The sequence below is a fragment of the Macaca nemestrina genome, chromosome 1 (assembly GCF_043159975.1).
Source record: "Macaca nemestrina isolate mMacNem1 chromosome 1, mMacNem.hap1, whole genome shotgun sequence".
Classification (NCBI taxonomy): Eukaryota; Metazoa; Chordata; class Mammalia; order Primates; family Cercopithecidae; genus Macaca; species Macaca nemestrina.
The window spans coordinates 226,332,418-226,344,619 of NC_092125.1; the positions used below are offsets into that span (position 1 = coordinate 226,332,418).

At 46.0% G+C, this 12,202-nt stretch overlaps 1 protein-coding gene across 12 annotated transcripts in view; it reads right to left on the reverse strand.

Annotated features, from left to right (window-relative positions):
* LOC105479326 (period circadian regulator 3) overlaps nt 1-9,818 on the reverse strand; it is a 64,254-nt gene extending 54,436 nt beyond the window's left edge. For 5 of the 12 annotated variants that reach the window (XM_011737315.3, XM_011737313.3, XM_011737280.3 and 2 more), the window contains exons 1-6: nt 9,565-9,698; nt 9,122-9,466; nt 8,533-8,678; nt 7,588-7,703; nt 6,162-6,363; nt 71-122 (exon numbers count right to left, since the gene is read on the reverse strand). In XM_011737315.3, coding sequence (XP_011735617.2) covers nt 71-122; nt 6,162-6,363; nt 7,588-7,703; nt 8,533-8,678; nt 9,122-9,273 — 668 coding nt within the window. In that variant the 5' untranslated portion in view covers nt 9,274-9,466; nt 9,565-9,698. Of the gene's footprint in view, nt 1-70; nt 123-6,161; nt 6,364-7,587; nt 7,704-8,532; nt 8,679-9,121; nt 9,467-9,564; nt 9,700-9,722 lie in introns of those variants that run through there. The other 7 variants (XM_024792208.2, XM_024792213.2, XM_011737306.3 and 4 more) reach the window with 4 other exon arrangements.
* Between the last annotated feature and the right edge of the window lie 2,384 nt (nt 9,819-12,202).

The window sequence follows — 12,202 nt, forward strand, 5'->3', positions numbered from 1 at the left end:
TCAAACTAACTGCAAAATAAACTCAGAGCATAATCCACTGTTTCTGGCTTCCACGAGCCACTATACTTACCGGATCCTGCAGAAAAAAGGTTTCACTGGAGCACATTCATACCGTGGAGCTGCTAGAAAGAAAGATGCCTGGTCAGTCACTCCCTCTTAGCCAAGTCTTTCTCAGTGAAACAATGTCGTACCATCACCAAACAACAAACTATTTTTTAAAAAAGAGAGAGAGGTCTCCTTGATTAAAATGGAACCCTCTTCCTTCATTTTGAGATCCAGTCACATCCTAGTATTTCCCAATTCTAGTATTGGGAAATACTAGTGTTGGCTTTAGTACTGGAACCGTGAGCCTCAGGTATAACAGTGAGAATCGGTTTTATCTCTTCCCCTTATTACTTTCCATAATTCCCAAACTGCCCATGTTCATTATCTCAAAGGTCAATGTAATGATCCTTGGACATAATTATTCTGGTGGTAATATGCCATTCCATTGTAATAGTCTGGACCTTTCTTTTTTTGAGACGGAGACTCGCTCCGTTGTCCAGGCTGGAGCGCAGTGGTGTGATCTCGGCTCACTGCAAGCTCCGCCTCCCGGGTTCACGCCATTCTCCTGCCTCAGCCTCCTGAGTAGCTGGGACTACAGGCGCCTGCCACCACGCCCACCTAATTTTTTGTATTTGTAGTAGAGACAGGGTTTCACCATGTTAGCCAGGATGGTCTCGATCTCCTGACCTCGTGATCCGCCCGCCTCGGCCTCCCAAAGTGCTGGGATTACAGGCGTGAGCCACTGTGCCCAGCCTAGCCTGGACCGTTCTAAAAAATTGGGAATTCAGACTATTTTCAGCTTTTTAGCTATATGACATATAACTTTCTTTTTTTCTTTAAGCTCTTTCCTTGGATAAATTTCAAAAAGTTGTGTTCCTAGGTTAAATGATAGAATCGTTTTATGACTTTATTGTGTACAGATAAACCTCCAGAAAACCGTACCAATCTTCAGAGTTTTCTTAGTGTTTTCTCACAACCCTCATGCCAATGATTTCCTAGCCATTCTGTTGATTTCTGCATCAATTTTATTGATTTATGAGGTGGTAATTCAGAAATATCTAAATTTGCCTTAGAGGCAGATGAGGGGGCTGAAATTTCTGCCCAGTGTTTGTTGACTGTATGTTACTTCCTCTGATTAGAGCTTCCTGAATATCTTTTGGGCATTTGTTCACTGAAACAAGAAGTCCCCAGTTATAGGAACCATGGAAAACTGTGAGATGTTCAAAAAACATACACTGAAGGCAGCATAAACAGTGAGAATCCAAAAGAACCAAAATATTGAATAAGCAGCCCAGGTCTTCATACTCCTAAGAAACAATCATAGAAGAATCAGAAAGCATTAATAAAACACTGAAGATTGGTATAATCTTCTACAGAAAACAGCCTTTACTATGAGGTCAGTTTGCTTATACCATTTATTCATCACACCAGACGCCTGAACTCCAACTGCACTCACTAGAAGTCCTGGACCACTGAAAGCCAGACTACGTGATCTAAGACAGCAGACATGGGCCCATGATGCATTTCCATTCCTACGCTGTAAATATGTGATGCTTGTTTCTAAAAGCGTGCTCTAAAGTAATGGTCAGATCCTTCTAAGAGGTTTGTACAAGACATGTTAAACAAAAACATATTCTAATATGGGACCATAGGCTGACAACAGCTGAGTGGATTGCTTCCTAAGTCCTCTTGATGTTCTGTGTGCTCAAAGCAAGGAATCGAAGGAGGTAACGCAGGCATAGCCTAGAAAGGGGGTGGCGTTAACCAACTGCTCTCAGTAAGAGTATCAATCCTTGAGATTTATAAGGCAAAAGTACAATATAAAGAGTAAACTAGAATTACATCATGCCTTATGGCATAAGTGAATTCTGAGATCCAAAAGAATTATTTCAGGGCATACTAATATTTTACATAAAAAGTGATATGGTTTGGCTGTATCCCCACCCAAATCTCATCTTGAATTGTAGTTCCCATAATCCCCACATGTCAAGGGAGGGACGTGGTGGGAGGTAACTGAATCATGGGGGTGGTTGCCCTCACCCTGTTCTGGTGACAGTGAGTTCTCATGAGATCTGATGGTTTTGTATGGGGCTTTCCTCCCTTTTGCTTGGTACTTCTCCTTGCTGCTGCCACGTGAAGGACATGTCCCCTTCTGCCATGATTGTAAGTTTCCTGAGGACTCCCCAGCCATGCTGAACTGAGTCAATTAAAACTCTTTCCTTTATAAATTACCCAGTCTTGGTATGTCTTTATTAGCAGCATGAGAATGGACTAATACCGTAAACTTGTACTGCAGAGTGGGGTGCTGCCATAGACACCCAAAAATACGGAAGTGACTTTGGAACTGGATAACAGGCTGAAACAGTTTGGAGTGCTCAGAAGAAGACAAGAAAATGTGGGAAAGTCTGGAACTTCTTAGAGTACTTGTTGAATGGCTTTGACCAAAATGCTGATAGTGACATGGACAATGAAATGCAGGCTGAGGTGGTCTCAGATAGAAATGAGGAACTTGTTGGGACTGGAGTAAAGGACACTTTTGCCATGCAAAGAGACTGGCAACTTTTGCCCCTGTTCTAGAGATCTGTGGAGCTTCAAACTTGAGAGAGATGATTTAGGGTATCTGATGGAACAAATTTCTAAATGGTAAAGCATTCAAGAGGAAGCAGAGCATAAGAACTTGGAAAATCTGTAGCCTGAAGCTGTGATGGAAAAGAAAAACCCATTTTCTGGGGAGAAATTCAAGCCTGCTGCAGAAATTTGCATAAGTAACAAGAAGCCAAATGTTAATCACCAAGTCAATGGGGAAAATGTCTTCAGGACATGTCAGAGACTTCACAGCAGCCCCTCCCATCACAGGCTGAGGCCTAGGAGGGAAAAAATGGTTTTCTGGGCCTGGTCCAGGTCCCCACTGCTCTGTGCAACCTTGGGACATTGTGCCCTCCATTCCAGCTGCTTCAGCTCCAGCCGTGGCTAAAAGGGACCAAGGTACAGCTCAGGTTATAGCTTCAGAGAGTGAAAGCCCTATTCCTTGGCAGCTTCCATATGGTGTTGGTACTGCAGGTGTGCAGAAGACAAGAACTGAGGTTTGGAAACCTCTGCCTAGACTTCAGAGGATGTATGGAAATGCCTGGATGTCCAAGCAGAAGTCTGCTACAGGGGCGGAGCCCTCATAGAGAACCTCTGCTAAGACAGATGTGTAAGGGAAATTTGGGTTTGGAGCCCACACAGTCTTCAATGGGAGACTCCCTAGTGGAGCTGTGAGAAGAGGGTCACCATGCTTCAGATCCAAGAATGGTAGATCCACCGAAAGCTTGCACTGCATGCCTAGAAAAGCCACAGACACTCAATGCCAGCCCATGAAACCAGCCATAAGGGAGGCTGTACCCTGCAAAGCCACAGGGGCAGAGCTGCCCAAGGCTGCAGGAGCCCACCTCTTGCACCAGCATGACCTGGATGTGAGACATGGAGTCAAAGGAGATTATTTCGGAGCTTTAATTATTGCTTCAGTGGATTTCAGACTTGCAAGGGGCCTATAGCCCCTTTGTTTTGGCCAATTTCTCCCATTTGAAATGAGTGTATTTACCCAATGCCTGTGCCTCTATTGTATCTAGGAGGCAACTAACTCGCTTTGGACTTTGCAGGCTCATAGGTGAAAGGGACTTGCCTTGTCACATATGAGACTTTGGACTTGGACTTTTGGGCTAATGCTGGAATGAGCTAAGACTGGAGGACTGTTGGAAAAGCATGATTGTGTTTTGAAATGTGAGGACATGAGATCTGGGAAGGCTCAAGAGCAAAATGATATGGTTTGGCTGTGTCTCACCCAAATCTTATCTTGAACTATAGTTCCATGTGTGCTGGGAGGAACCTGGTGGGATAGATAATTGAATCATGGGGGCAGTTTCCCCCATGCTATTCTCAGGATCATAAGTTCCCATGAGATCTGATGGTTTTATAAGGGGCTTCCCGCTTCACCTGGCTCCCATTCTTCTCCTTCCTGCCATCATGTGTAGAAAGACAGGTTTGCTTTCCCTTCTGTCATGATTGTAAGTTTCGCAAGGCCTCCCCAGACATGTGGAACTGTGAGTCAATTAAACTTCTTTCCTTTATTAATTACCCAGTCTCAGGTAGTTCTTTATAGCGGCGTAAGAATGGACTAATACAGAAGGGAAATATCCCAGTAATCAGTAATCAGCAAAAGTGAAAAGGTTGAAAAGACACAGGCAGTGCTGAAGGAAAAATACCTGGGGAAAAAATGGGAAAGACCTGGCAGACAATATTGTGTATGTCCTGTTCACAGCTGTATCTGCATCTGGACTAGTTCTTGACCCACAGTAATTGTTAAACAAATGTTTACAGAATGAACAGCTAACAAAAGCAGAGAAACAAATACAGACAATTAAAGGTTGAAAATGTATATTTAGGAAAGGGGAAGAGAAATAAAATCAATATTTTTGAAAAATGGGAAAAGAGATGAGGTAGAAGCAAGCAGGGATGACACATATGTTTTCTAGAGCTTATGCAAAACTATTTTTAAAAGATGGGGCAATCTATAATTGGAATAAGAAACATGTAAAGCTATCCTTCATTAAATGAAGTAGTGGGTAAAAAATTAGAAATAGTAGAATTTCAGATATGAAGATAAAAAAGTTATGGAGATCTGTTTCACAACAACGTAAACATCCTTCACAGCAATGGAGTGAATGCCTAAAAATGATTAAGATGGTGTATTAGGTCCGTTTGCATGCTGCTGATAAAGACATACCCAAGACTGGGCAATTTACAAAAGAAAGAGGTTTAATGGACTTACAGTTCCACATGGCTGGGGAGGTCTCACAATCATGGCAGAAGGCAAGGAGGGGCAAGTCACATCTTACATGGATGGTGGCAGGCAAAGAGAGAGAGCTTGTGCAGGGAAATTCCCATTTTTAAAGCAATCAGATCTCATGAGACTTATCCACTATCATGAGAACAGCATGGGAAAGACGCCATCATGATGCAATTATCTCCCACTGGGTTCCTCCCAGGACACATGAGAATTGTGGGAGTTATAATTCAACATGAGATTTGGGTGGGGACACAGCCAAACTATATCATATGGTAAATCATATGTGTTTTCACCACAATGAATTTTTTTTTTAATTAGAGAGAAGGGCTTGGAATCAAAGAGAAACCTGATATATATATATATACACACACACACATACATATTTAAAGCTCTTTAAGAGACGCTTCACAAAGAATATAAAATAATAAAAGATGACTGAAAAGAAAGAAATTAAGATCCCACAGGACCAAATGTCACAAAGAAAATTGCAATAGGTATCTTTGAATTAGGAAAAAAAGCATTCCAGAAGGAAAACAAAGTAATAAGACTCATAACTTTCAGGAGCAAGAAAAACTGTAAGACAGCTAATGATCTGAAAAAAAAATTTTTTTTTTCCCAGAAACAGAGTAACAGAGTTTCACTCTTGTCACCCAGGCTGGAGTGCAATGGTGTGATCTTGCCTCATTGCAACCTCTGCCTCCCGGGTTCAAGCGCTTCTCGTGCCTCAACCCTCTGAGTAGCTGGGATTACAGGCATGCACTACCATGCCCGGCTAATTCTTGTACTTTTAGTAGAGACGGTGTTTCACCATGTTGGCCAGGCTGGTCTGGAACTCCTGACTTCAGGTGATCCACCTGCCTCAACCTCTCAAAGTGCTGGGATTACGGGTGTGAGGCACCATGCCCAGCCTAATGATCCGAATTTTATCTCCAAAGTAAAATCTCTCATACAAGAAAATCATGAAAGAGGAAAAATATTTAATTTTAACTTAAAGGAAACAGAGCCTTCAGAGCAACTAAACCACTATACGATATGCTGGTAATGAAATAATACTTATGACATATAATCTGTGAAACAGACCTGACAAAATGGAAAAAAATGCACTGAATCTTTATGTTATCAGAAGGTTTTAAAATGCTGTTTTCATCCCATAACTTTCTATAACAGGAATAAGAAAAAACAGATAGTTTGCATGTTCTAAATAATGTGTTAATTTCTGTACTATTCCTATAAGAAGGAAACTGATCTTGATGAGGAAAGACAGACATCTAAACATTGGGCCTGTTACCTCTTTGGGTCCAGTTGTTCCAGAAGGGAAGCTGAGCTCTGGCAGTGTGCGCATAGAATACCCTCACGTCTTGAGGGGCAAGCAGGTCAACAAAGTGAGAAGACGCCAGGACATCTTTCTTACGATTCAGGATCAAAGCAGCCTGTTCAGAAACGTGCACTAACCTTCCAGACAGAAATGAAAATACTGCCACAAAGGTATCCTATGAAAAACATTTAAAATAAATGCAAATATTGAGGTACTCGCCAGCAATATTCCCTGAAAGGTAAATTTCTTCTAGATCTCTAACATGATCAATATCTTAAAATACACAGGCACAACCTACGAATGCAACAAAACTCCTCTAAGAATTTTCTCCAACATCCTTCTTAAATATTCTCCTAAGACCTGCACTTCACCTACTGAAGGTTCGATTTCTATGCCAAAAAATATACTAGATCATTTTATGCAGACTAAACATACATATGGCACATAACTTTTCCTCTGCAAACTGTGCCTTACACCTGGGTGGACGGTGTTCTCATCATCAACGCAGATTCTATGCTTTAAGACATGTTGAAGATTCGCCTTCTTTAAGAAGCTGTCTGTGACAAACCTCATTACATAAGCATCACTGCTCTAATTTCTTCCATTACACATAAATGAAACTTACTTATAATCCGCAGTTTGTTTGCTAGCATTGGCATGCTTTCCTCTCTAGCTTTATTTTAAATATCTTAAAAGACAAATATTTTCTTAAGCTATTTAAAAAAAATCTCCATAGCACCTATGACAGTACTATGTACACACCAGTCCATAAAATAAGCACTGTTATAATAGTAGGGATAGCTCATGTTCCACTATTACAGAATCTTTAAGTTACAATTATGTGGAGGTCTGTACAAAAAAGTAAGTAATCTCCACCGTATCAACCAAACATGAGGCTCAATTACTCTGTCAAACAAGAAGAGAGATTAAAAAAAGATATACTAAAGGTCTCTTCCAAAATTTTATGAAAAATGACAGCATCTCAACTCACCTGTTCTATAACATCCAGTTGTTACAACTTGAAGTAGTAGATATTGGAACTAAGAATGATATAAATAGAAATTAACAATTCGGAGATTAGAGTAAGATGCAGGAAATTACTCTGCAGTGTAATTTTTGCTTTCTCTTAATTCAAGAGAGCTCGGGAATGCTAAGGAGCCAGAAGCACCTCATAACCGAAGTCACTGAACTGCACAGCACACAGACTGGGCTGCTTTTGCTTTTGGATGTTTTCTCTGGCAAGGGTGAAGCTACACCACGCCTCTTTAGCAGTTCCTCCTTTGCTTCTCTCAAATTGTGGTTGCTGAAACGTTGTTAATTCTTCTTAAAAACCCACATCTAGAGCAGGTCCTTAGGAAAAGTCACCCAGGTTGATACGGCAAAATGCATGAATTCTTACTGTGTTTTTGGAAGTGTGTTCTGAAGCAATAGTGGCCAGCTCCTCAAGACTGTACATGGTCACATCTGCCTGAGGTGCTCCATTTTGACTGAGAATCTGGAAAAACTCACCGTTTGCTAAGAAACACAGGGAGATAAACAGGTAGTCCAGTGACAACAGTATCTTTAGGAAACCATTTTTATCACTATCAAGCTGGATTATTTTTTTCGGATGAGAGCACCTCGGTGCATTTTTCTCAAAAACAGATCATTTTCTGCTTTTACCTAAACTACTGATAATTGTGCAAACTTAAGAGTTGATTTTATGAATTCTGCATGTTCTGGATCACAGGCAGCAAGATATATTTAAGGTACTAACAAAAAATTTCAGATGCATACACAATTTTTTTTGGGGGGGGGAGCAGAAACTACTCCATCATTCAGGGACATATCATATGTGATGCACTGAGGTTTGTGCTAAAGAGAATACAGCTTTAATGAAATCCCTTGAGATGTCAGAGAGAAAAAGAAAAGTGTTTACAACGGTTCATTTTTAGTTTAATAAATTCCTAATATATCATTACCACATTTTAAAAGTATGTGTATGGCATGTAAAGGTAACTATTTAGTGGAATGCATTTTTTTCCCCATAACTTCCATAGAAGACAATGTTTTTTTAAAAGGTTAGCCTTCAAAATGTGCTTATACTAAACTCTACTCTCTTGCAACAAATGAGCAAAACATTGCATAGTTACCATACACTATTATACAGATAAAAGTTTTTCTGGTCTTTCACATGTGAAAAATTAAGACACGAATGGAATTGGCATAGATTTGCTCATCTTCCATAAAGGACCAGAAAAAGCTCAAAGTATCTGTCTGACCAAGACCCCACTGATCACTTCTCTGGCTGCTTGTGTGAGTCCTGGTGCATGTGTAGGATCGAATTTCTCTCTGGCTTGTTTACCTTGCACGCTGTGGACACAGCGGAGAGCATAGTTGAGGGCATCTAGAGTGCTTGGTTTATTGCGTCTCTCCGAGGGGAAGTATTTTTTCATTTCTTGGACAACCATGATAAGTTCTTCAGAAACTCTGTTTCGATCTTGCTGTTCACTGGAAGATTTTAAAAAATTACAACTTCACACCTATGAAGATAACAGCATCTTGCGGTTTAGGGAACACAAACTGCAAACCAGATAGGTTTCTAAGTAATCTACTGGCATCAGATCATTCACTCCACAGGCTGGTGACCCTGCTTCCTCCAGGTGGAGAACTTCAGGCAAAGCAACTGGTGAATGACAAACATTCTCCACTTACTTTCCCTTAATCCACCTGAGTCCCAACTCAGCTAACTTTTGTAACCACTTTTCTTTCCAGATACTCTTCGGTAATTTTCTTCAGTATCCCAGATCACTTCATCCTACGTTGCCCGAGTCTCCCCCTACACTTTCCCCCGGACTTAGAAACAAAACAACAAAAAGATTTAGGTCCCCCTTTCCTTGCTCCGGGAAGGACAACGAACGCATGGGGCCCTGGGCCTGAAGCCAGCGCGTCACCTGTGGCTGCTCTCCGCCAATTTCCTTTGCAGATGGAACTCGGGGCTCCACCGCTCCCCCGATTCTTCGCCCAGGGCCTCGTCCTCAGCCCCCCGTCCCCCGGGGCCAGGAGGTTCCCCGCGGGGCGTCTCGAGGTCTCCGCGGGGCTCCATGTAGGGCTGGGACAACCCGCTGCTTCCTTCTCGCTCACTTTGCAGTCGGCAACAGACACCGGTTTCTCACTCTGGTCCGCGCCATGGCGTAAGAGGCGGCCACCACGAGCCAGGGGGTCAAGCTCATCTCCGAGGGGCTTCTCCCTCCAGCATTTCCAAAACCCGGAGCTCGTTCGACTTTCAGAAGTCCGGCCTGTGGGGAGGAGACAAGGGTGATAAGGGACAAGTGGAACGGACAGTCCGACGCCAGCGGCCCAGCTGGCTGGGGCGCCCCGACCGCGCGGTCCTCACCCCTGCCCCAACTTTCCCGCACGCCGAGGGCTGGGGCCTGTGGAGGCGGGCGGCTCGGAAGCGCCACGCTCCGGGAGCCCCCGGTACTGAGGGCCGCACTCGCTTGGCTCCTCTGCCGCGCGCGGGTGCCGAGAACTCCCGCCCGGCCGCGCACTCACCGGCGGCCCCCGCCCTCGGCCCCGCGCGCAGCAGCTCGCCCTCTGGGCCGCCCGCGCGCAGTCTCGAGGCCCGCCGCGTGCCGGGCAGCAGCCGGCGCCGCGCCCCCCGCCGCCGCGTGACCGGCCCCGCCCCCGGGCCGCGCGATTGGCTGTTGGGGCCGACTCCGCGGGCCTCCATTGGCCCTGGGGCGGGGCGCGAGCCGGGGCGCCCGGGTTATATAAGCCAGGGCGAGGGGGCGGGGGCCCCCGGGGCGCGTTACATAACGCGCGGGCTCGGGCGGAGGCCGGCCTCGGCCAATCCCGGCAGGCCGGCGCGCGGGCAGGGGGCGGGGTGGCCCTGAGAGGCCTCAGGCCTGTGCCGCGCTACTGGAGTGTCCGGCCCCCTGGCACGGCGCCGGGGCGCAGCCGCTCAGGCAAGCGCAGAAATGATAGGGCCAGGAAGCTGCCAGCCACGCGGGGGCGGGACCCGGGCTCTGGGGGGCGGGGCGGGTCCGGCCCAACCTCCACGTGAGAGGCGGGCGGGGAAGGAGAGGGGAGTGAGAGGCGGGGGCAGAGAGGGGCGAGAGGCGGGGGAGGGCGGTGCTTGAGTCGGGGTCAGGGGGAGGCTGGAAAGGGGGACGCATGGGGGCGAGAGGCGGGGACTGGGGGCAGATGGGAGCGGGGGAGTCGAGAGACGTGGGGGGCGGAGGCAGGGCGGGGGGGGTCGAGGGCGGCAGAAAGGGGAGGGAGAGGTGGGGACTGGGGGCGGGCAGGGGCGGCCCGGGCCAGTTCTCTGGGGTCGGGTCCTGGAATTTGTAGGTGGCTCCCCGCTGCCCGAGCGGGTGTGGGAAGGAGCCCAGGGTGGGGCTGGCTGCTGGCAGCGGATCTCATCGTGCTTTGGGCGTCTTCCCGGGTTCCCACGGTTTTCACCGCCCGTGACCTACCGAGCCCACCCCAACCGCCCCCATCCTTCGCTAACTCTTTAGGTGAGTCGGGTGGACTTCGAGGAACCAGGCCGTAAAGCAGCCCTGGTAAAAGCCCACCCGATTTTTAGAAACAGATTTTTTTTCTTTTTAGACAGAGTTTTGCTCTGTCGCCCAGGCTATAGTGCAGTGGCGCGATCTCGGCTCGCTGTAACCTCCCTCTTCTGGGCTCAAGCCAGTCTCCTGCTTCAGCCTCCCGAGTAGCTGGAACTACAGGTGCGGCCACCACACCTGACTAATTTTTGTATTTTTGGTAACGCTGGTCTGTGTTGGCCAAGCTGGTTTCAAACGCCTGAGCTCCAGTGATCTGCTGGCCTCGGTCTCCCAAAATGTTGGAATTACTGGCGTGAGCCACCGCACCGGTCCAGAAACAGAATTTTGACGCTGGAACTTAAAACACTTCTCTGGACTTGCTAAAATTAGATTCATTTGGCAACTGGAGGAAGACAAATGTAAAAGACACTCTTTCAGAAAAGGAAGGTGTAAAGCCCTTTAAAAAAATGTCTGAAAGCTCAGTTTAGATTGTATCTCAACACGTCAGAAATGAAAGGTACAGTGCAGAGTGCCGCCCCTCTCTGCTGCCTGGTACAGAAAAAATGTTCAGTATTTGTTGGATGAATGAAATTGTATGCAAAGGAAGCGGGGAAAAGTGAAGTGGGTGAGTGTTCATGTTAGGTGTTGAATAAACCACCTTATCCTTCCAAGCGGTACTCTAGGTTGACTTGCTCTCGACTCCCAAGGTGGGTTTTGTCGAACTGCATTCGTTCAGCATTTATTGCGTGCAGATCTGGGTAGGGACGCTTGGAATCCCAGGGGATAGAAGAGTGGACCAAAGTCCCTGCCACCCACGGAGTTGACGTTTTATTGAGAAAGACAAACAACCCCATAAATAAGTTCATAAAACTTAAAGGGATGTGTAGAAAACAAGCTACTGGAAGGAAGAGTAACTGGGAGAGAGGTGGAGAGGGGAGGCCAGAGCCTCCCGAGATCAGCGAGGCAGGCCTCTGGGAAGGCGGATTTCAACCTGAGATGAGAGGCGCCTGCCGCAGATGGGGAAGTAGAGCCTGCATAGCTGAAAGTACCTGCAAAAGACCTTTGGAAAGGAGTGAGTTTGCTGATGAGAAACCGAAACAAACTATCAGGTCTCTTTCTCCCTCAGGGCTTTCTTGCCTGTTTTCATTCATAGCTTAACTCTGGCCTTCAAGCCACACCCTGATGTTGAAAGTCTCAAGGGCACAAGTCTCTCCAGTGTCAACAGCTAGCTATACTTTGGCGAAGTACTTTGCTTGGAGAAGAGAGAGCTGGAGAGTCGTGTGAGATGAGGTCGGAAAGTTAGAAAGAACCAGATCATGGTGGGACCTGTAATTCGGGAAAGGGACTTGGATTTTCCTACTGTGAACATAAGCAAAAGTCCTCTTCCACCCATATTATATTGTTTCCTAGGGGTTCTAGAGTAAGAATGGAAATACATTCATGGGGAAAATATCTACATGAACAAAACAGAGCCATGTGTCTGGG